Below are 24722 nucleotides of genomic sequence, written 5' to 3'. Positions count from 1 at the left end.
ACGGCAAAGGAAGACCTTTCTCTCTGTCTCTCTCTCGCTGTCCACTCTGCCTGTCAAAAAAATAATAAAAAAAAAGAAAAAGAAAATGAATCTTCATGTGAATGGTAGGGGAGAGGGAGTGGGAAAGGGGAGGGTTGAGTGTGGGAGGGAAGTTATGGAGGGGGAAGCCATTGTAATCCATATGCTGTACTTTGGAAATTTATGTTCATTAAATAAATGTTAAAAAAAGAAATAAACTAATTTAATGTATTTACACAAGCAGAGTGACTGTACCAGTGAATATTAGTTGGATATCATTCTTTCCTAACTTGACTACAGAATGTTAGAAACATGCATGTTTAACAAAAAGAACATGTCTTTGATTATGAGACAAGACTGGATTATCAGAGAAATCACATAAATAGACTCTAACCCTTAAATAATGTATTTCACTTGAAATTGAACATTCTCCTCACCAGTTTACCTAATGCATCCTTTACATCCTTATTCCTCAGAGTGTAGATAAAAGGGTTTAGTGTAGGAGTCATCACTCCGTAGAAGAGAGCCATGAACTTGGGCTGGTCCCTTGAGAATGAGGAAGGAGGTTGAAGGTACATGATTATTGCTGGACCATAAAATAATAAAACCACAATGAGATGAGAGGAACATGTCCCAAAGGCTTTTTTTCTTCCTTCAGAAGATTTAATCTTAAATACAGCATGTCCGATACCGATATAGGAAGCAAGAATTAAACATAAAGGGACAGGTACCATGAAAATGCATACCACAGAGAGTGTGAGCTCATTAGTACTCTTTTCTCCACAGGCAGTCTTTATCAGAACCGGAATCTCACACAACAGGTGATCCAGTGTATTGATGCCACACAGTGGCAACTGTAATGTAAGCGTAGCCTCTGAGATAGCAAATATAGTTCCACTCAGCCATACGGTGGATACTAATAGGACACAGATGCATTTATTCATCATGAGAGTATAGTGCAGAGGTCTACAGATGGCCACATAGCGATCAAAGGACATAAGAGCCAGGAGCAAGCTTTCTATACCGCCCATTACATGGAACAAATAAAGCTGAATTGCACACCCCATGTAGCTGATGGTCTTCTTGGAGCTTCCTAGGTTAAACAGCATCTGAGGGACAATGCTTGTGGTGTAACACATATCCAAAAAGGAGAGGTTGGTGAGGAAGAAATACATGGGGCTGTGGAGACGGGGGTCTAACTTGGACACCAGAATGATGGTGATGTTTCCCAACAGGGCCATGGGGTACGTTATGAGGAGAACAATGAAGAGAGGCAGCTCCAGCCAAGGTCGGTCAGCAAAGCCAAGAAGAATGAACTCTTCAGGGTGGCTTTCATTAAGCAGTTCCATTATCCTGTTTACTTCACCTATACTTGGGAAGTGGAAGAAAGTAGAAATGAACTCTAAGAGGATGCTGTACAGTAACTTGTAGGAGAAATAAACAATCTGGCACCAGATGGTCAAGTTTCCCTTCAAGACACTACCAATTAAAGGCAGTTGCCTTAAAAAAATAGGTTAACTATTCTGAAGTTGATTTTCTTCCTCTGTATAACAAGGATGGCAGTAACTATTGCCTTGAGCTTTGACGAGGATTAAGTGAAAAAAATAACAAGAGCTTCTGTTTTGGAAACCCCAAATCAACTGCTTTCGAATTTTGTTGGCATAAAAGTCAGCTGAGGAGGCTGTTAAAATGGAGTTTAGTGGTTTCTATCTGCAAGTGTTTAATGGAGATGACGTCTTTTGTGGACCTGCACTCAGAGGGTTCATATTTAGTAACCCTGGAATGAGGCATTGCTGCCATGCCACAAGGGCAGAAGAACCGATGTAAAAGGAGCCAAAAGCCTGGAACAACAATTAGCAAGCTACCCTTTTGCAACCCCAAGTAGTCAGTGTAATAATCATAAAATCTCCATGGGAAGTGAGAAGATCTGAGATTTAAACAGATCTATTTTAGCTATTTATAACTGAATAAGATAATAAAACATTGTCAACATCAGTTTCCCTATGTAAAAACTGACAGTTAAGCTAAAATGACATAAGTTTACCCATGTTCTGGAATTTGAGTTTCTGTATGCCTTTTTTCTTATACAACTATTTACTTCAAACTTGGGCATTTGATGCTTCATGTAAAAATTTAGTTAACTTATTCATCTTGTAGAGATTTCAATTTATTGAGAGATCTTATCACCTTGTTTTATTTATTTATTTTAAAAGATCTATTTATTTACTTGAAAGGCAAAGTTTATACAGCGAGAAGGAGCCACACATACACACACATATACACACACACAGAGTTCTTCCATCTGCTGGTTCACTCCTTAAATTTCAAATGGCTTAAATGATCAGGGCTGTGCCAGGCTGAAGCCAGGAGCCAGAAGCTTCTTCTGGGCCTCCCACGTGGGTGCAGGGACCCAAGCATTTGGGACATCTTCTGCTGCCTTCCCAAGTACATTATCAGGGAGCTGGATTAGAAGTAGAGCAGCTGGGACTTGAACAGTGCCCATATGGGATGCCAGCACTGCAGGCCAGGGCTTAGCCCACTGTACCACAGTGCTGGCCCCTCATCTTGTTTTAACATAAGAGTTTGGACAGTTTCAGTGACTCATCTGTTCACATATAGCTATAAATACACTGTTTAATTCCAGGTAAATGCTATAAGGTGAAAAATAAAAATCTTGATTCAAGCCCAGAAGTTTACTCAAGTTCAAAGTTCATTTTACAGGCCGGCGCCGTGGCTTAACAGGCTAATCCTCCGTCTTGCGGTGCCGGCACACTGGGTTTTAGTCCCGATTGGGGTGCCGGATTCTATCCCGGTTGCCCCTCTTCCAGGCCAGCTCTCTGCTATGGCCCGGGAGTGCAGAGTAGGATGGCCCAAGTCTTTGGGCCCTGCACCGCATGGGAGACCAGGAGAACCACCTGGCTCCTGGCTTCGGATCAGCGCGGTGCGCCGGCCGCGGCGGCCATTGGAGGGTGAACCAGCGGCAAAAAGGAAGACCTTTCTGTCTCTCTCTCTCTCACTATCCACTCTGCCTGTCAAAAAAAAAAGTTCATTTTACATTTCAGAATGTGTTCCTTTGTTTTAACCTACAAGTCACATTAAAAATCACAAACTCAAGTATATAAGTAAAGCTGTAGTTCTACACAGATAAATTATATAATGAAGGATTTTGTTTGAATTATATTTCATAATGAAATATGTTTTATGAAACCAAAATCCCATGTAAGGTCAGGAAATACTGAGATGGGAGGTTAAGATGCACTCAGTGGGCCGGTGCCATGGCTCACTAGGCTAATCCTCTGCCTTGTTGCACTGGCACACGGGTTCTAATCCCGGTCGGGGCGCCGGATTCTGTCCTGGTTGCCCCTCTTCCAGGCCAGCTCTCTGCTGTGGCCTGGGAGTGCAGAGTAGGATGGCCCAAGTCTTTGGGCCCTACACCCCATGGGAGACCAGGAGAAGCACCTGGCTCCTGGCTTCGGATCAGCACAGTGCGCTGGCCGCAGCGGCCATTGGAGGGTGAACCAACGGCAAAAGGAAGACCTTTCTCTCTGTCTCTCTCTCACTGTCCACTCTGCCTGTTAAAAAAAAGATGTACTCAATGACAAAATTTTTAGTTACTCTGCCAACTGTTGTGTGGTTTAGTGGTGACATAGTTCATTATTAGTGCTAAAAAGCACAATTCTCACATTATCTATTTCATGAAATCCTCAAGGTCATTTTGGGAGGTGTCACACAAGTTGCTTAGAGCACAGATATGAATGTTGCCCTTTAGTTAAATGCTATTTTAGGTAAAGTGTGCAATAGCCATAATAAAACAGTAATAATTACAATCATTCTCTAATGAGCCTTGTGTACCAAATACTCTAAATATGTTTATACTCATGAAATCAATTAGTAACCACACTCAATTTTAAATTAACAGTAATTGTACAAATTTATGAACTGTATCATGACATTCCAGGACATTAGGATAATCAGCATTTCCCTTTCCTTGATATTACTTTGTGATTGGAGGTTTGGAGTTTCTTCTGTGTGCTCATAAAATCTGTATTAGGTTATCTTGAACAATAGTCTTCCCCAAATGCTGTGTAACACTAACATGTTCCTTCAAACTATGACTTTCTTACCCATCATCCAAACTCTCTATACCCTTTCTGCTCCTCCCAGCCTCCAGGAAGCACCATTCAGTATCCATATTTATTTTTCTTTCTCCCTTTTCTTTTCTTTTATTCTCTTTTAATATTTCAATTCTGGGCCAGGCCAAGTCCAGGAGCCAGGATCTCCAGCTGGGTCTCCCATAAGGGTGGCAGGGACCTAAGTACTTGAGCAATCTTCTGGTGCCTTCCCAGGTGCAATATCAGGAAGCTGGACTGGAATCAGAGCAGCTAAGACTTGACCCAGAGATCTGATATGGCATGCAAGTTATGATGCTGCACCACAATACTGACCTATGGCTTTTTTTAGCTTCCACATATGAGAGGGAACACATGGTATTTGTCTTTCTGTGTCTGGGTTATTATTATTATTCTTTCTTTCTAATTTATGTTCTTGGCATCTTTGTCAAAAATTAGCTGGGTGTATATACATGGATTAACTTTTTGTTTCTTGGTTCTGTTCCATTGATCTATGTGTCAAGTTTTTGTTCCAGTGCCTTACTGTTTCAATTACTATTGTTGTATAGGAAAGGGAGCGGGAAAGGGGAGGGTTGCGGGCGGGAGGGAAGTTATGGGAGGGGGGAAGCCATTGTAACCCATAAGCTGTACTTTGGAAATTTATATTCATTAAATAAAAGTTTAATAAAAAAGCAATATCAAGGATATAAATTCATAGTTTTAAGATTCTGAAGAAAGCACCTATATCCTAGAGGTGTTTCCTGAGTAAGTATGGGAACTATCACATAGGGAACTATGCTTAATTTGAGCTTGATGTTATTCCAGATGTTATGTGAGCACCGCAAACTTAAGAACATATCATGGCTTAAATTATTCTTTAGGTGAAAATTCTATATATATTTTTGATGGGACATAAAATGTGTATGGTGTGAAGTAATTTAGTTTTCCAAATAAGCATTCTAATAATTTCATTCTACCCATGGTAAGGTCCTTTTGTCTGTTCATTGTTTTGTTTACATTTTATTTTTTTCTACAACGTACCACTTTCAATTTTTCATGAAATAATCTTAGGCTTCATCTTTCATGAATTCTTCCTTAATTATATCTAACTCTAATGACAGTAATTACTTCAGTGTTCTTTCAATATTATTAAATGTATATTATATTGAAATTTGTGCATATTATTCACATTCTTGAGTCTCTTTATGTGCAAATGATGATTACCACAGAACTTCATGTGATATATTCATAACATAAAGTCTTCATTCCTAATTCAAGTACTTGTTAGCTGTTAGATGTACTATTTGTTGAAATGTAGACTTTAAGTTTAGTTTAAGTGAGACTGAGAAAGAAATTAATTACAAGAACAAATCTAGTTCTTAGAATTCTTAAGCAGATACTTACATAGGCTTTCTGAAACAGGTTGCTAAATGGCTTTCATATATATATTAGCCACTATGATTTATGCATATTCCAACCTTTTCAGAGAATGCCTGACTTTAAGACTGAGGAGCTTATACTTACCTTATTTGATGGAAATCTTTCAATGAAAATGATTATGGAGGGATGCATTTGAGTTTTTCAAACTTTCATGGAAGAATAGGGAAACTACCAGACAGGTGCATATTAATAATTAGCTTCAGATTTCTTAGATTTCAGTTAATACAAGATGCCAAAGAAAGGGAAAAAGAATAGGTTAGGAAGACAGCGGTAGAAAATACAAGGAATACATTCTTTGCATGCTTTTTATATGCTATCTCTGCGACCTCTTGGGCATTGTTTCAAAGAGACCATTCATTTATTATCCCAGACGAGTTAGCAGAGAAAGTTCCTTGGGACAGAAAGCTTTATGGAAATGTTTCTTAGGTACAATTAGTTCCTATTGAATTGAAATTGGGAGCAAGCTTTTTCTATTGTTAGTTTTGTTTTAAAATAAACTAGTTCAACTTCCCACTACATTAGACAGTGAAATAAGACACAATTAAAAATGAATAAACAAATAACTACATAGGATAGAATTAGAGTAGATCTGTTTTGAATAAATGATCTTGGGGGATTAATACGAGAGTTCCTTGAGTATCTTAGTGATTCTTTGAGTATTTACTCATCGTTAGTTGTAACAATGAAAAGGGAACAAAATCAGCTGGAAAGAGAAAGAAGGAGAACAGTAATAAAAAGTGGTCTTTCCAATGAGAAGGATTCAGTGATACTTTAAAGAATAACTTTAAAATATTTAAAGTTTTTTGTAACAAAAATATGAAATGACAGTCTCTCGGTCTCTGTCTCTACTATCTCCCCATTCCTCTCTTTTTTTCTCTTTAACCCCACACACTGATTATTTAGATATGCAGAAACATTAATATTGAAAATTTAGGATTTAAAAGTTTCATACATACCCCCAAACACATTATTTTGAAAAACAAATTTGAGTATGTCACATAGCTGGTACAAATGGAAAGATCTCCCTTTGACAACTTCCTCCCATCTGTTATAACCCCTCTTCTTTCTCTAAAAGTAACCAAATGAATCACTTGGCTATGTATTTTTTTACATTGTAGGGAGATAATTCTAAAAGTTTATGGGAAATGGAAATAAAAGATAATTTTTTGTGCAGTTTAAAAAATCTCCGAGTAACTTTTAGTAGTATACATTTTCCATGAAACTTTTGAAGTCTTCTTGTACATTCCCAAATATGTGTATCTTTTTGGAAAACAAAACTACAAATAATTTGTTAGAGATGTAATTGGCTTTTTTTTCATGATTTATGTATCAAAGCATCTTCCATTCTACAAAATAGAATGAGAACTTCCCCTGGGCAATGACAGAACAATGGGTTCTGTAAGTTGAGGACAAGGAAACAGAATAATAGAAAAAGATAGTTGGTTAATTATCAGGTCACTCAAGTTGATTTTTAATTTTTGATAAGGTTTAAAGCAGATGAGACTTTTTTTGTTATCCTGGCTGGAATCTCTCATTTTCAGAGGAAAATATTGAACTATTTGGGGATCTATTTGCTTCTTAAGAGCTTCAATTTGATTATATGGCATTTAGCATGAGTGACTGTTTTCAAGTACAGAAACTCAGCAAAAACAAACAAAAACAAAAACAGCATACCACACTGTTTGTTTAATAGTTTCTGTTCTGTGTTGTTCCCCCAGGCGCTGAATCAAGAGGTTTCCTTGATATTTGACTTCTGGTTGGGCTCAACCTATGGAAGTCACCATATGAGAATTATAGAATGAAAGGAAAGTTGGTTTGGGGATATTTTCCCATAATATCTTATCAATTGTAACATGTGAGGCTGCCTGTGTTGCTCAACCAAGGGCCATAGCATCTGGAAATATCAGTGTACATACAGATTTTCTCTCTTTCTTTCTCTGTCTCATTTCCAAATGCCAGTTCCCCTCTCTGCTACTTTTTAAATATTTATTTTAAAAATAATATTCTATAGGCTGGTGCTGCAGCTCAATAGGCTAATCCTCTGCTTGCGGCGCTGGCACACTGGGTTCTAGTCCCGGTCGGGGCACCAGATTCTGTCCCAGTTGCCCCTCTTCCAGGCCAGCTCTCTGCTGTGGCCAAGGAGTACAATGGAGGATGGCCCAAGTGCTTGGGCCCTGCTTTGCACCCATATGGGAGACCAGGAGAAGCACCTGGCTCCTGGCTTTGGATCAGTATGGTGCACCGGCCACAGCGCGCTGGCCACAGTGGCCATTGGAGGGTGAACCAACGGTAAAGGAAGACCTTTCTCTCTGTCTCTCTCTCTCTCACTGTCCACTGTGCCTGTCAAAAAAATAATATTCTATAAAACATTGTAACAAAACATAAAAACTGTATATACTTATAGGATACCATATGTTATTTCATTATTTGTGTACATCGTACAAGGTTCAACCAAGTAAATATATTTATCCTTTCAAGCATCTAACATTTCTTTGTAGTGAAAACATCCAAAATCCTATTTTCTTTCTTTCTTTCTTTCTTTTTTTTTGACAGGCAGAGTGGATAGTGAGAGAGAGAGACAGAGAGAAAGGTCTTCCTTTTTGCCACTGGTTCACCCTCCAATGGCCGCCGCGGCCGGCGCACCACGCTGATCCGAAGCCAGGAGCCAGGTGCTTCTCCTGGTCTCCCATGCAGGTGCAGGGCCCAAGCACTTGGGCCATCCTCCACTGGCTTCCCGGGCCATAGCAGAGAGCTGGCCTGGAAGAGGGGCAACTGGGATAGAATCTGGTGCCCCAGCTGGGACTAGAACCCGGTATGCCGGCGCCGCAAGGTGGAGGATTAGCCTGTTAAGCCATGGCGCCGGCCCAAAATCCTATTTTCTAATTTTAAATAGAGAAATATGTAGTGTGTTAACATTATCCACAGATTTTCTACTATGCAATAGAATGCCAAGACCTCTCACTTCTACCCACCTGTAATGTAGGGTCTGTAAATCAACCTTTCCTGAACTCTATTTCTCACTTCCCTTCCAACCACTTCGTAACTGCCATTATGTTTATACAATTCTGTGAGACTACTTATTTTTCAGACTCCACATATGAGTGAGATCATATGATATTTGTATGTCTGTGATTGGCTTATTTCACTTGACCTAATGACCTTCAGTTCCATTCACATTATTGCAAAAAATAAGATTTCATCCTTTTTTATATCCGAGTGATATTCCCTTCTGCATATGTATCACATTTTCTTTATCCATTCATCATTGGACAGACACTTAGATTGTTTCCATTTCTTGGGTATTGTAAACAGTCCTGCAATTAATATGAGAGTGTAGATGTCTTCAACAGATGGATTTCATTTCCCCTGTATATACATCCAGGCATAGGATTGCTGGTTCATATGGTAGTTCTATTTTTAGTTTTTTTAAAGATTTTATTTATTTATTTGAGAGGTCGAGTTATAGATAGTGAGAGGGAGAGACAGAGATAAAAGTCTCCCATCTGCTGGTTCACTCCCCAAATGGCCACAATGGCTGGAGCGGGGCCATTCTAAAGCCAGGAGCCAGGAGCTTCTTCCAGATCTCCCACGTGGGTGCAGGGGCCCAAGGACTCGGGCCATCTTCTACTGCTTTCCCAGGCCATAGCAGAGAGCTGGATGGGAAGAGGAGCAGCCGGGACTAGAACCGATGCCAATATGGGAGAATTAACCTACTGCACCAGTGTCGGCCCCCTATTTTTACTGTTTTTTTGAGGAGCCTCCATACTGTTTTCCACACTGACTATAGAAATTTACATTACAACAGTATGCAAAGATTCCCCATTTTCCTGTTTCCTTTCCAATACTTGTTATCTTTTTTTTTTAAATGGACAGTCTTACTGGAGTAACATGATATTCATTATGGTTTTGATTTACATTTCCTTGAACAGTTTTCCTTTGAGAAATGTCTGTTTAGATCTATTGCCAATGTTTTGAATTAAAAAAAAATTTATTAACAACACTTGCACATATTTATGGGCTGCAGTGTGTTATTTCAGTATATATTAATACACTGTGTACTGATTAAAACACGATAATTAACAATGCCCCTCCTTTGACATTACTTCAAGTTTGGAAGCTTGTCTCTTCTTCCTTCTTTTGTTTATATAACACATGGTTAGTTATTGTGAACTATAATCTCTCCACTCTCCTGCATAACATGGAAATTTTTTCCTTCTGTCTGTCCATTTTTTCACTGGAATTATTACTAATATCTGCTATTGAGTTGAATTCTTCACATATTCTGGATATTAACCCCTTGTTAGATATGTAGTCTGTGAATATTCTCTCCCACCCTGTAGCTTTTCTCGTCTCTCTATTAATTGCTTCCTTTGCTGTACAAGGCTCTTTACTTGCATGAAATCCCATTTGTTTTTGCTTTTATTTCTTGTGATTTTGGAATTGGATTCATATAATTCTTGGCCATTCCAATGTCCTGAAGTGTTTTCCCTAGTTTTCTCTAATACTTTCTTTTTTAAAAAATATTTATTTATTTGAAAGTCAGAGTTACACAGAGAGAGAAGGAGAGGCAGAAAGAGAGACTGGCCACAACAGCCGGAGGTCTTTTACATTTTCTACGTGAAAACAAATTGCTTTCTTCTTAATTCCCTGAATAATTGCATTATTTACCCTTGTGGCACTTATATTTTGGAGAGGGAGAGAGGAGTGATAGTAGCATGGTGGATTATCTTGTTGATAGTGGTCCTCACTATTTTCTGAGGAACTGAAGACCTGTTAAGTTTGCTTCAGCAAACCCCCTGAATGAGTAGGAACAATCTTTATACACCCAGATAAAGAGAATATCTGTTGTTTAAAACTAGAAAGTAGTTGGGGCTATCTTGAAAGTATCCGCTTCTTTCTAAATATGAAGGAGAACCTTTGGGATCTCATTATTAAGCTGGCTAGGTACACTGACTAATAGGGATGAGTTCAGTTTCTCTATGTCCCATGGGATTCTATCAGACTTGGATGAGCAGACCTGCAGTTACGTGTGTTATTCCCATGCTCAAAGTTTGTAATGTTTCATTATGTTTCATCTTCAGGTGCATAATGAAATACTCTCTAGGGTTTCTTCCTTGTGATGAAAAAGGGACAAAGAACTGTTTATTGTTGAAGATTAGAGTCAACTACTCTTACTCTATGAACTCTCAGAGCTACGATGTGGCACTAGGTCGACATTAGTATAATTATTATTATTTTAACCCCCTAGAATGGCAAAGAAGTGAAGGAGCCTCTATGAGAAACAAGCCTCTAAAAGAGCATTTTTGAGTACATTTCAGAAGCAGTGATTGCAGTGATTTTTATTGGATAGTTATTCTGCTTAACATGGGCTGGAAAAGACACGTTGCAAGAGAATACATAAAATATAGTGTCATTCACTTCACATTTAAATATCTCCAAAGCATTATTTTTATTATGTATGTATTTGTTACTGTGTACTAAAATATAAAGATATTAAAAATAAGCAAAATTCATTCCTTAGATAGGAGTAACATGTTAATTTAACTGTGTTGGTATAACACTTTATTTCTTAAACTAATTGGTAGGTTGTGAATGTTTATATTTTTAAAAATAAATATTTGAATATTAAACATTTTTTTAAAGATTTATTTATTTGAAAGTCAGAGTTATAGAAAGAGACAGAGAGAGTGAGAAAGAGAGAAAAAGAGAGGGAGAGAGATCCACTGGATCATTCTCAAAATGGATGCAACAACTGCGGGAGCTGGGCTGATCCAAGCCAGGAGCTAGGAGCTTCCTCCAGGTTGCCCACATGGGTTCAGGGGCCCAATACTTGGGCCATCCTTTGCTGCTCTCTCAGACACATTATCAAGGAGCTGGATTGTAAGTGGAGCAACTGGAACTTGAACTGGTGCCCATATGGGATGCCTGTGTCATAGGTAGAGCCTTTACTTGCTGTGCCATAGCACCAGCCCCAAATAGTGAACATTTCATGATAGGTTTTTAAAGAAAAAATAATGCAAAGTCAAACTTCAAACAGTCTACTTCTGTGCAGACTCCAATTTAGCCATGTTTGAACTTTATCTACTATGTTAACCTGTCATAGAGATCTTTCTATACACTAGGGAACTTCCCAGGAGCTATACATGTGGATTGAGTGAGGAGTAACCTTGGAAGCAGATACCACAGGATCCTGAGATACTGGCATATACAATTTGTGTCTCATAAATGTGTTGACACATCACATCCAAATGACCTATATGTTGCCTCATATCCTACTCAGCCTGGTCTTATGTGTGACATTTATATTTAATAACAGAATGTCGCATTCATAACCAACTTCATGATTTTGACAGATCAGATGGTGATTCATGGTCACTTCTTTTTTTTATCATGGATTATTCTTTATTTTTTATTTTTAACTTATATTTAATAAATATAAATTTCCAAAGTACAACTTTTAAATTATAGCGCCCCCCCACAACCTCCCTTCTACCTTGCCTTGGCAGCCATTTGGGGAGTGAACCAATGGAAGGAAAACCTTTCTCTATGTCTCTCTCACACACTGTCTGTAACAGTACCTGCCAAAAAAAATTACTTTAGCTATTCAAGGTCTCTTGTGCCTCCATATGAATTTCAGCATCATTTTTTCCAGATCTGAGAAGAATGTCTTTGGTATTTTGATTGATATCGCATTGAATCTATAACTTGCTTTTGTAAGAATGTACATTTTGATGATAATTATTCTTCCAGTCCATGAGCAGAGAAAATTTTTCCAATTTTTGGTATCCTCTTCTATTTCTTTAAGATTTTGTAATTCTCATCGTAGAGTTCTTTAACGTTTGTTAAGTTCTTTAACTTGGTTAAGTTTATTCCAAGGTATTTGATTGTTTTTGTAGCTATTGTGAATGGGATTGATCTTAGAAGGTCTTTCTCAGCCATGGCATTGCCTGTGTATACAAAGGCTGTTGATTTTTGTGCATTGATTTTGTATCCTGCTACTTTGCCCAACTCTTCTATGAGTGCCAACAGTCTCTTAGTAGAGTTCTTTGGATCCCCTAAATAAAGAATCATATCATCTGCAAAGAGGAATAGTTTGAATTCTTCCTTCCCAATTTGTATCCCTTTAATTTCTTATTCTTGCCTAATGGCCTCATACATCTCAACAGGCTATAGGTGGGGAAGGGCAGACCATCTGAGAGAAGGAAAAAGGGATTTAAAAAGTTCTTCCTTTTTTATTTATTTGAAAGACAGAGGGAGAGATCTTCTGTCTGCTGGTTCACTTCCCAGATGGCCACAATGGCCAGGGCTGGGCCAGGAACTAGGAGCTTCATCCAGGTCTCCTATGTGGGTGGCAGGCACCCAAACACTTGAGCCATCTTCTGATGAGTTTCCTAGTCCATTAACAAGGAGCTGATTGTGCAGCTGGGACTCAAACCAGTGCCCATGTGGGTTGACTGCTTTATAGTTACTGGCTTTACCTTTTTAAAAATATTTATTTACTTATTTATTTATTTGAAAGAGTCACACAGAGAGAGAAGGAGGGGCCGGCACCATGGCTTACTTGGATAATCCTCCACCTGTGGCGCCGGTACCCCAGGTTCTAGTCCCAGTTGGGGCACCGGATTCTGTCCCAGTTGCTCCTCTTCCAGTCTAGCTCTCTGCTGTGGCCCAGGAAGGCAGTAGAGGATGGCCCAAGTCCTTGGGCCCTGCACTCACAAAGGAGATCAGGAGGAAGCACCTGGCTCCTGGCTTCAGATTGGCGCAGCGCCGGCTGTAGCAGCCATTTGGGAGGTGAACCGACGGAAAAGGAAGACCTTTCTCTCTGTCTCTCTTTGTCTAACTCTCCCTGTCAAAAAAAGAGAGAGAGAGAGAGAAAGGAGGGGCAGAGAGAGAGAGAGAGAGGTCTTCCAGCTATTGGTTCACTCCCCAGTTGGCTGCAATGGCCAGAGCTGCACAGATCTAAAGCCAGGAGCCTCTTCTGGGTGTCTCACGTGGGTGCAGGGGCCCAAGCACTTAAGCCATCTTCTACTGCTTTCCCAGGCCATAGCAGAGAGCTGGATTGGAAGTGGAGCAGCTGTGACACAAACCAGCACCCATATGGGATCCTGGCACTGCAGGCGGTAGCTTTATCCACTATACCACCATAACAGTCCCGTGACTTTATCTTTTACTCAACAACACTGTCCCTTAAGAGGATTTTTTTGAACCACTCTTGTACTGCCATTTTTACATCTACCTTGTTTTTTATGAGAAACTAAAAATTTAGTTGTGATTACTCATCTTTCTAAATGCATATGTATCACAAGTCCAGTCTGATTAAATTTTCTTCATCTATGCATCCATTCACCCAACCTTCTTCCTCTTCATGTGTGTACTGATGTCTATGAGAAGATCCACTGATATTCACCCTGATCATTTTTATTCTCATGTCAGCAGATTTTATTCATCTTTGGGTTTTTATTAACTCCTTGAGTTTTTGTCTCAGTTTTTTTATTTCATTTTTAATTTAATACATTTTTAAACATTCAATGTGATTTATATATACAAGTCTAAGAATTTAATGATAATCCTTCTCTTCTACCTTTCTATGTATTTTTAGGTTCTGTGATAACATTTTAAACTTGCATTATGGTGAAGAGCAAAAAGACCCTAATTTGGTGGGGATATACACTCTATAAACAATAAATGGATGGAAAAATTGCCATTTCATCCATATATTTTTGAAATAAAACATGACAATGTAACATCTAATTATTTCCTGTATGATTACAAGATAATAATATAGTTCATTTAGAATTTAAGTCCTTTTCTCCCTTGGTTTTTAAATTTAAAATGAAGTAGAAGAAATCCTCAAGAATTTCCTGGAAAACAGAATTAAAAGATAAGCTTATTTTGGGACAAAAGGTCTAATATCTCTCTACGAATTTCTCATGAATTTTTTGAAGACCCCTGTTAGTACCTAGCAGAAAAAAAAATTAGAAATTTAAACTTTTAGACATCACTTTTCTCTTATGCTATTTTTCAAAAATATGAAACAGCATTGCATGACAATGTAAAATAGATGACCCTCAGTTCTATTTGACCTTCAAATAAACAAGCAGTAAGTTTGTTAGAAGATTGTCCCAAATACTGTGTGGCATGCACTTGCCCAAAAATCTATTTGTGATTTTTTTATTTATTTTAAAAGATTCAATGTTTGCATGTACAGTTCTAAGAACATAATGAAGCTTTCTCCTTCCTCTCCCTCCCTCCATCCTTCCCACATTCTTTGTTTCTCCCTTTTTTAGCTTTTGAGATAAAGCATTTTAAAATTATATTACAGTAATAAGGTTTAATACTTCACCAAATAAGAATTTTAAAAGTAATAAGTGAATGACCCCAGTGTACTGGAAATATAGGCAATAGTTATAAACAGTAAAATAGAAAAATGGCCATTTCACCCATATACAAAAAAATTTAATCATAGATCATTAAAACTATAGTGGTATAGCATTCTTAACCACTGACAAAGGTATAAAACAATTTTATGAAAACTGCATTTGTAACAATACTGATACACAGACTTTTCTTTCCCTTTTCTGTCTTTTTTTTCATTTGTTAAATGTTTATTTAATGAATATAAATTTCCAAAGTACAGCTTATGGGTTACAATGGCTTCCCCCCTCCCATAACTTCCCTCCCACCCACAACCCTCCCATTTCCCACTCCCTCTCCCCTTCCATTCACATAAAGATTCATTTTCAATTCTCTTTATATACAGAAGATCAGTTTAGTATATATTAGGTAAAGATTTCAACAGTTTGCCCCATAGGATGAAATGTTCTGTAGATATCTGTTAGATCCATTTGGGCTATAGTGTCATTTAAATCTGCTGTCTCCTTGTTGATCTTCTGTGCTGTTGATCTCCCTTTAAGTCCCTTAACAAGTCTTTTAAATAAGCTGGTGCCCTGTAATTAGGTGCATATACATTGATAATCGTTATATCTTCCTGTTGAATGGATCCCTTAATCATTAAATAGTGCCCCTCTTTGTCTCTCCTGACAGTTTTTCTGGTAAAGTTATGTTGTCCGATATTAAGATGGCTACGCCCACTCTTTTTTCATTTCTGTTGGCATGGTATATCTTTTTCCAGCCTTTCACTTTCAGTCTGTATGCATCATTGTTGGAAAGATGAGTTTCTTGTAAGCAGCAAAAAGATGGGTTTTGTTCCTTAACCCCATCAGCCAATCGGTGTCTTTTAACTGGACAGTTCAAGCCATTAACATTCAATGTGACTATTGAGAAGGAGTAACTTTGCCCTGTCATTTGCCAAAGATATTTTCTAATATATGGTTTGCGATTCCTGTGATCTTTTGCTGTGAGGTTTCCTTCCTTTACCTTCTTTCATATTGGTGGCCGTGTTTCTGTGTTTCTGTATGTAACACATCTTTAAGCATCTTTTGCAGGGCTGGACGAGTGGCGAAAAATTCTTTCAATTGCTGTTTGCTGTGAAAGGTCTTTATTTCACCTTCATTCATAAATGAGAGCTTTGCAGGATATAATATTCTGGGCTGGCAGTTTTTCTCTCTTAGTACCTGGGCTATATCTCGCCATTCTCTCCTAGCTTGTAGGGTTTCTGATGAGAAGTCAGCTGTGAGTCTAATTGGAGATCCTCTGAGAGTAATCTGACGTTTCTCTCTTGCACATTTTAGGATCTTTTCTTTATGTTTCACTGTGGTGAGTTTGATTACAACATGTCGTGGTGAGGCTCTCTTTTGGTCATGTTTACTAGGGGTTCTATGAGCTTCCTGTACTAGGATGTCTCTGTCCTTCTCCAAACTTGGGAAATTTTCTGCTAGTATCTCACTAAAAAGGCCTTCTAATCCTTTCTCCCTCTCCATGCCTTCAGGAACTCCTAGAACAAGAATGTTGGGTTTTTTAATAGTATCCTGTAGATTCCTGACAGTATTTTTTAGATTTCTGATTTCTTCTTCTTTTCTTTGATTTGCCTGTTTCCTTTCCTGTTCTCTGTCTTCTAATTCCGATATTCTCTCTTCTGCTTCACCCATTCTGTTTTTGAGGCTTTCTAATGTGTTTATCATTTGATCTATTGAGTTCTTCATTTCATTATGGTTTCTTGTCACTATCACAGTTTCATGTTCTACTAGTTGTTTCATTTCATTTTGATTCCTCCTTAATATTTCATTTTCACGTGAGAGATTTTCTATCTTGTCCATTAAGGATTTCTGTAGTTCAAGAATTTGTTTTTGAGAACTTCTTAATGTTCTTATCAGTTTTTTGAGATCCGCTTCTTGCATTTCCTTATCTCTTCATCTTCATAATCTTGAATTGGGGTGTCTTGTTCATTTGGGGGCATCCTAGTGTCTTCCTTGCTCTTGTTACCTCGGCTTCTACGTTTGTTGTTTGGCATGTTGGAGATAATTTATTTTATTTATTTTTTTGCTGTGGTGTTTTTTTCTCATTATTCTATGCCTCTAAGTGGGCTGTCTGCCTTGATGGATCCTTAGAGGCTGTGATGGGTGTGGCTAGAGAGCTCTGCTTGATTCTTCAGGTTTAAGGCTGTGCAAAAAGTGACTCACCTTGCTTCTTGCTGGATCTCTCTCTCTTTTTTTTTTTTTTTTTTTTTGACTCAGTTGGGAAGTAATTCCGAATGGCTGAGTGGAATTGAGGGTAGTTGAAATCTGGCCTCTGTGAGTATTCGTTTGAACTACCCCTGGGACCACACACAGAGTTTATGCAGCCCTCAATGTGTTCTCAAGTTTCACCTTAGACCCAAAGTTACTTAGTTTGTGTACTCGTTGTCGCTTTACATATGTAAAATGGTGCCTGCTCTTTGTTTTGCTCAAGTGGAGGGAGGGGCCTCTGCCTTTCCCCACTAATGTCTCGCGTTTCTGAGGCTTTTGTCTTACCTTCCGTTGGTTCCCGCACTGGGGAGATTCTGCGGCTCGTCTCCCGCGGTTGGGTTTCCACACTGTGGGCTCCTTGTAGGTCTTCTGTGTCACATCCACTAGATCCGGAAGCGTTTCCTCTGCAGTTTTTTTCTTGAATCTTTTCCTGAGGCTACAGTAATTCCACTTTTATGAAACTTTATTTTCCAGACTATCGGCGCACGTCCTCACTATCCGCCATCTTGGCTCCGCCCCCCCCTTTTCTTTTTTTAATTTTAGCTCCCACATAAAAGGGATAACATGTAGTGTTTATATTTCTGGGTCAGGCTTATTTCACTCAACTTGAAGTACTCTAAGTTGTGCCCACTTTGCTGCAAATGGTAGTTTTATTCTTTCTTGTAATTGAATAATATTCTATTATGTATATTTTCTTTAGCCATTCATCTGATGATTGACAGCATGGATGGTTCAAAATTTTGGCTATTCTGAACAGTGCTGCCATAGACATGGTGCAGGTATCTCTTTGACATATTATTTTTAAGCCTTTTGGGTATATGTCAGATAATATGGCAAGTCTAGTTTTTAAAGAAACTTCCACATTCTTTTTCAATGTAGCTGCACCAATTCACATTCCCACCAACAGTTTTCCCCATTGACCATATTCACACCAGCATTTGTTACCCTTTGTGCTATGGATTTTGGCCATTCTTACAGGGCTGATGTGATATCTCATGGTGGTTTCAATTTGCATTTCCCTGATGGCTAGTGATGAGCATTTTTCCGTACTTCTCTTGGCCATTTGTATTGCTTCTTTTGAGAACTGTCTATTGAAGTCCTTTGCCCATTTCTCAGCTGGATTGGTTTTTTGTTGTTGAGTTTTTAAGTTGCTGATATATTTGTGATATTAACTCTTTGTCAGATATGTGGTTTGCAAATACTTTTCCCATTCTGTTGGATGTCTCTTCACATTATTGATCATTTCCTTTGCAGTGCAAAAGCTTGTGAGTTTGAGATAGTCCAATTTGTTTAATTTTGCTTTTGTTGCCTATGTTTTAAGAGTTTTGTCCAAGAAGTCACCCCTACTGTGATGTCTTGGAGTGCTTTCCCTACATTTTCCTCCAGAAACTTGAGTCTTGTGTCTTAAATTTAGGTATTTGATTCATCTTGATTTTTCCATATGGTGAGAGGTATAGATCTAATTGCACCCTTCTATATATATATATATATATATATATATATATATATATACACCCAATTATGCCAGTACCATTTATTGATGGGATTATCATTATTCCACAGTATGGACTGAGCACTTTTTTCAAAAACCAGTTGATTGGTGGTGTGTGAATTAGTCTTTGGGCTTTTAATTCTGTTCCACTGATCTGTGTATCAGTTTTTATGCCATTCCAAGCTGTTTTCATTACTGTAGATTGTTGTATACTTTGAAATTGGTATTGGAATAACTCTTGCTTTCCCCCTCCATCTGGATCTCTTTTGCTATTTGGGGTCTTTTGTGGTTTCATATGAATGGTTATTTCTAACTACTCAAAGAGTGACATTGCTATTTTGATAGGGATTACATTGAATCTGTAAAATGTTTTAATTAGTAAATGCATTTTTAAAGGAATACAAATTTCTTTTTTTTTTTTTAACTTTTATTTAATGAATATAAATTTCCAAAGTATAGCTTGTGGGTTACAATGGCTTCCCCCCTCCCATAACTTCCCTCCCGCCCGCAACCCTCCCCCCTCCCGCTCCCTTTCCCCTTCCATTCATGTAAAGATTCATTTTCAATTCTCTTTGTATACAGAAGATCAATTTAGTATATATTAGGTAAAGGTTTCAACATTTTGCCCATATAGCAACATCGAGTGAAAAAACTACCATTGGATTACTAATTATAGCATTAAATAGCAATGTACAGCACATTAAAGACAGAGATCCTACATAATTTTTTTTTCAAAATAATTAATTTTCTATGCCATTTCCATTTTAACACCAGGTTGTTTTTTTTTTTTTTCATTTCCAATTCTCTTTATATACAGAAGATCACTTCAGTATATAATTAGCAAAGACCTCATCAGTCTGCGCCCACACAGAAACGCAAAGTATAAAAATACTGTTTCAGTACCAGTCATAGCATCACTTGGCTTTAGACGACACATTAGGGACAGATCCCGCATGGGGTGTAAGTACACAGTGACTCCTGTTGCTGACTTAACAATTTGACACTCCTGTTCATGGCGTCAGTAATCTCCCTAGGCTCTAGTCATGAGTTGCCAGGGCTATGGAAGCCTTTAGAGTTCGCTGACTTTGGTCTTATTCAGATAGGGTCATAGTCAAAGTGGAGGTTCTCTCCTCCCTTCGGAGAAGGGTATCTCCTTCTTTGATGGCCCCGTTCTTTCCACTGGGATCTCACTCACAGAGATCATTCATTTAGGTCTTTTTTTTTTTTTCCCATGATATCTTGGCTTTCCATGCCTGCTATACTCTCATGGGCTCTTCAGCCAGATCTGAATGCCTTGAGGGCTGATTCTGAGGCCGGAGTGTTGTTTAGGACATCTGCCATCCTATGAGTCTGCTGTGTATCCCACTTCCCATGTTGGATCTTTCTCTCCCTTTTTGATTCTATCAGTTAGTATTAGCAGATACTTGTCTTGTTTGTGTGATCTCTTTGACTCTTAGACCTATCAGAGCTATCAATTGTGAGCTGAAATTGATCACTTGGACTAGTGCGATGGCATTGGTACATGCCATCTTGATGGAATTGTGTTGGAATCCCCTGCACATTTCTAACTCCACCATTTGCGGCCAGTCCGATTGAGCATGTTCCAAATTGTTCATCTCCTCCCTCTCTTTTTCCACTCTTAGATTTAACAGGGATCACTTTTCAGTTAAAATTTAAACACCTGAGAATAATTGTGTGTTAATTACTGAGTTCAACCAATAGTACTAGAACAACAACAACAACAACAAATACTAAAAAGGATAAAGTATTACATTGTACATCTAAAGTCAGGACAGGAGCTGATCAGTTCATTGTTGCTTATAGTGTCCATTTCACTTAACATGTTTCCTCTTTGGCGCTCAGTTGTCATCGATCAGGGAAAACAAATGATATTTTTCTCTTTGGGACTGGCTTAATTCACTCAGCATGATGTTTTCCAGATTGCTCCATCTTGTTGCAAATGACTGGGTTTCGTTGTTTCTTACTGCTGTATAGTATTCTATGGAGTACATGTCCCATAATTTCTTTATCCAGTCTACTGTTGATGGGCATTTGGGTTGGTTCCAGGTCTTAGCTATTGTGAATTGAGCTGCAATAAACATTAATGTGCAGATGGCTTTTTTATTTGTCAAATTAAATTCCTTTGGGTAAATTCCAAGGAGTGGGATGGCTGGGTTGTATGGTAGGGTTATGTTCAGGTTTCTGAGGAATCTCCAGACAGACTTCCATAGTGGCTTAACCAGTTTGCATTCCCACCAACAGTGGGTTAGTGTCCCTTTTTCCCCACATCCTCTCCAGCATCTGTTGTTGGTAGATTTCTGAATGTGAGCTATTCTCACCGGGGTGAGATGGAACCTCATTGTGGTTTTGATTTGCATTTCTCTGATTGCTAGTGATCTTGAACATTTTTTCATGTGTCTGTTGGCCATTTGGGTTTCCTCTTTCGAAAAATGTCTATTGAGGTCCTTGGCCCATTTCTTAAGTGGGTTGTTTGTTTTGTTGTTGTGGATTTTCTTGATTTCTTTGTAGATTCTGGTTATCAATCCTTTATCTGTAGTATAGTTTGCGAATATTTTTTCCCATTCTGTTGGTTGCCTCTTCACTTTCCTGACTGTTTCTTTTGAAGTACAGAAACTTCTCAATTTGATGCAATCCCAAATGTTAATTTTGGTTTTGACTGCCTTTGCTGTTGGAGTATTTTCCAGGAAGTCTTTGCCTGTGCCTATATCTTGCAGGGTTTCTCCAATGCTCTCTAATAATTTGATGGTTTCGGGTCGTAGATTTAAGTCTTTAATCCATGTTGAGTGAATTTTTGTGTAAGGTGATAGGTATGGGTCTTGCTTCAAGCTTCTGCATGTGGAAATCCAATTTTCCCAGCACCATTTATTGAATAGACTGTCCTTATTCCAGGGATTAGATTTGGATCTTTGGTCAAATATAAGTTGGCTGTAGGTGTTTGGATTGATTTCTGGTGTTTCTATTCTGTTCCATTGGTCTATCCATCTGTTTCTGTACCAGTACCATGCTGTTTTGATAACAACTGCCCTGTAGTATGTCCTAAAATCAGGTATTGTGATTCCTCCGGCTTTGTTTTTGTTGTACAGGATTGCTTTGGCTATTCGAGGTCTTCTGTGTCTCCATATGAATTTCAGCATCATTTTTTCTATATCTGAGAAGAAGGTCTTCGGGATCTTGATGGGTATTGCATTGAATGTATAAATTGCTTTTGGGAGGATAGACATTTTGATGATATTGATTCTTCCAATCCATGAGCATGGAAGATTTCTCCATTTTTTGGTATCCTCTTCTATTTCTTTCTTTAAGGTTTTGTAGTTTTCATCGTAGAGATCTTTAACGTCTTTGGTTAAGTTTATTCTAAGGTATTTGATTGTTTTTGTAGCTATTGTGAATGGGATTGATTTTAGAAGTTCTTCCTCAGCCGTGGCATTGCCTGTGTATACAAAGGCTGTTGATTTTTGTGGATTGATTTTATATCCTGCTACTTTGCCAAACTCTTCGATGAGTTCCAGCAGTCTCTTAGTAGAGTTCTTTGGGTCCCCTAAATAAAGAATCATATCATCTGCAAAGAGGGATAGTTTGAGTTCTTCCTTCCCGATTTGTATCCCTTTAATTTCTTTTTCTTGCCTAATAGCTCTGGCCAAAACTTCCAGAACTATATTGAATAGCAGTGGTGAGAGAGGGCATCCCTGTCTGGTACCAGATTTCAGTGGAAATGCTTCCAACTTTTCCCCATTCAATAGGATGTTGGCCGTGGGTTTTTCATATATTGCTTTGATTGTATTAAGGAATGTTCCTTCCATACCCAGTTTGCTTAGAGTTTTCATCATGAAAGGGTGTTGTATTTTATCAAATGCTTTCTCTGCGTCTATTGAGAGAATCATATGGTTTTTCTTCTGCAGCCTGTTAATGTAGTGTATTACGTTGATTGTTTTGCGAATGTTGAACCATCCCTGCATACCGGGGATGAATCCCACTTGGTCTGGGTGGATGATCTTTCTGATGTGTTGTTGCATTCTATTGGCCAGAATTTTATTGAGTATTTTTGCATCTATGTTCATCAGGGATATTGGTCTGTAATTCTCTTTCAATGTTGCGTCTCTTTCTGGCTTAGGAATTAAGGTGATGGTGGCTTCATAGAAGGAATTTGGGAGGATTCCCTCTTTTTCGATTGCTCTGAATAGTTTGAGAAGAATTGGAGTTAGTTCTTCTCTAAATGTCTGGTAGAACTCAGCAGTGAATCCATCTGGCCCTGGGCTTTTCTTTGTTGGGAGGGCCTTTATTACTGTTTCAATTTCTGTGTCAGTTATGGGTCTGTTTAGGTTTTCTATGTCTTCCTGGCTCAATTTAGGGAGGTTGTATGTGTCCAAGAATCTGTCCATTTCTGATAGATTTCCCTGTTTGCTGGCATACAAGTCCTTGTAGTAATTTCTGATGATTCTTTTTATTTCTGTGGCGTCTGTTGTTACGTTTCCCATTTCATCTCTGATCCTATTGATTTGGGTCTTTTCTCTTCTTTTTTTAGTTAGTTGGGCCAATGGGGTGTCAATTTTGTTTATTTTTTCAAAAAACCAGCTCCTCGTTTGGCTGATTTTTTGTAATGTTTTTTTGGATTCAATCCTGTTGATTTCTTCTCTGATTTTAATTATTTCTCTTCTCCTACTGGGTTTGGGTTTGGTTTGCTGCAGATTTTCTAGATCCTTGAGATGACTTGAAAGCTCATCTATTTGGTGCCTTTCCAATTTCTTGATGTAGGCACCTATTGATATAAACTTTCCTCTTAACACTGCTTTTGTTGTATCCCATAGGTTTTGGTATGTTGTGCTGTTATCCTCATTTACTTCCAGAAAATTTTTGATTTCTCTTTTAATTTCTTCTATGACCCGTTGTTCATTCAGGAGCATATTGTTCAATCTCCATGTGTTTACACGTGCTCTAGGGATTCCTGAGTTGCCAATTTCCAATTTCATTCCTTTGTGGTCTGAGAAGCTGCATGGTATGATTCTAATTCTTTTGAATTTGCTGAGACTTGCTTTATGGCCTAGTATGTGGTCAATCCTAGAGAGGGTTCCATGTACTGCTGAGAAGAATGTAAAGTCCTTAGATGTAGGATGAAATGTTCTGTAGATGTCTGTTAGATCCATTTGGGCTATAGTGTCATTTAAATCTACTGTCTCCTTATTGATCTTCTGTCCTGTTGATCTGTCTATCTCTGAGAGTGGAGTATTGAAGTCCCCCAGTACTATTGTATTGGGGTCTAAGTCTCCCTTTAAGTCCCTTAACAAGTCTTTTAAATAAGCTGGTGCCCTGTAATTAGGTGCATATACGTTGATAATCGTTATATCTTCTCGTTGAATGGATCCCTTAATCATTATATAGTGCCCCTCTTTGTCTCTCCTAACAGTTTTTGTAGTAAAGTTTATGTTGTCCGATATTAAGATGGCTACGCCCGCTCTCTTTTCATTTCTGTTGGCGTGGTATATCTTTTTCCAGCCTTTCACTCTCAGCTTGTATGGATCATTGTTGGATAGATGGGTTTCTTGTAAGCAGCAAAAGGATGGGTTTTGTTCCTTAATCCAATCAGCCAATCGGTGTCTTTTAACTGGACAATTCAAGCCATTAACATTCAATGTGACTATTGAGAAGGAGTAACTTTGCCCTGCCATTTGCCAAAGATATTTTCTAATATCTGGTTTGAGATTCCTGTGATCTTTTGCTCTGAGGTTTCCTTCCTTTACCTTCTTTCATATTGGTGACCGTGTTTCTGTGTTTCTGTATGTAACACGTCTTTAAGCATCTTTTGCAGGGCTGGACGAGTGGCGACAAATTCTTTCAATGTCTGTTTGCTGTGAAAGGTCTTAATTTCACCTTCATTCACAAATGAGAGCTTTGCAGGATATAATATTCTGGGCTGGCAGTTTTTCTCTCTTAGTACCTGGGCTATATCTCGCCATTCTCTCCTGGCTTGTAGGGTTTCTGATGAGAAATCAGCTGTAAGTCTAATTGGAGATCCTCTGAGAG

The 24722-nt window shown here is 38.4% G+C and overlaps 1 protein-coding gene across 1 annotated transcript; it reads right to left on the bottom strand.

Annotated features, from left to right (window-relative positions):
* Positions 1-428: 428 nt before the first annotated feature.
* On the bottom strand, positions 429-1367 carry LOC133756746 (olfactory receptor 2B11-like). The gene has a single exon (XM_062187341.1). The coding sequence runs from the start codon at positions 1365-1367 to the stop codon at positions 429-431; it is 939 nt and encodes a 312-aa protein (XP_062043325.1).
* Between the last annotated feature and the right edge of the window lie 23355 nt (positions 1368-24722).

This window comes from Lepus europaeus, chromosome 3 (genome assembly GCF_033115175.1).
Source record: "Lepus europaeus isolate LE1 chromosome 3, mLepTim1.pri, whole genome shotgun sequence".
In the NCBI taxonomy this organism is placed as follows: domain Eukaryota; kingdom Metazoa; phylum Chordata; class Mammalia; order Lagomorpha; family Leporidae; genus Lepus; species Lepus europaeus.
The sequence above is the reverse complement of the archived record's forward strand: the minus strand, read 5'-3'. Positions and strand labels throughout refer to the sequence as shown.

Bases quoted from the DNA above. Each gene is read 5' to 3' on its own strand.
- LOC133756746 (XM_062187341.1), bottom strand. From the start codon at position 1,367: ATGGAACTGCTTAATGAAAGCCACCCTGAAGAGTTCATTCTTCTTGGC.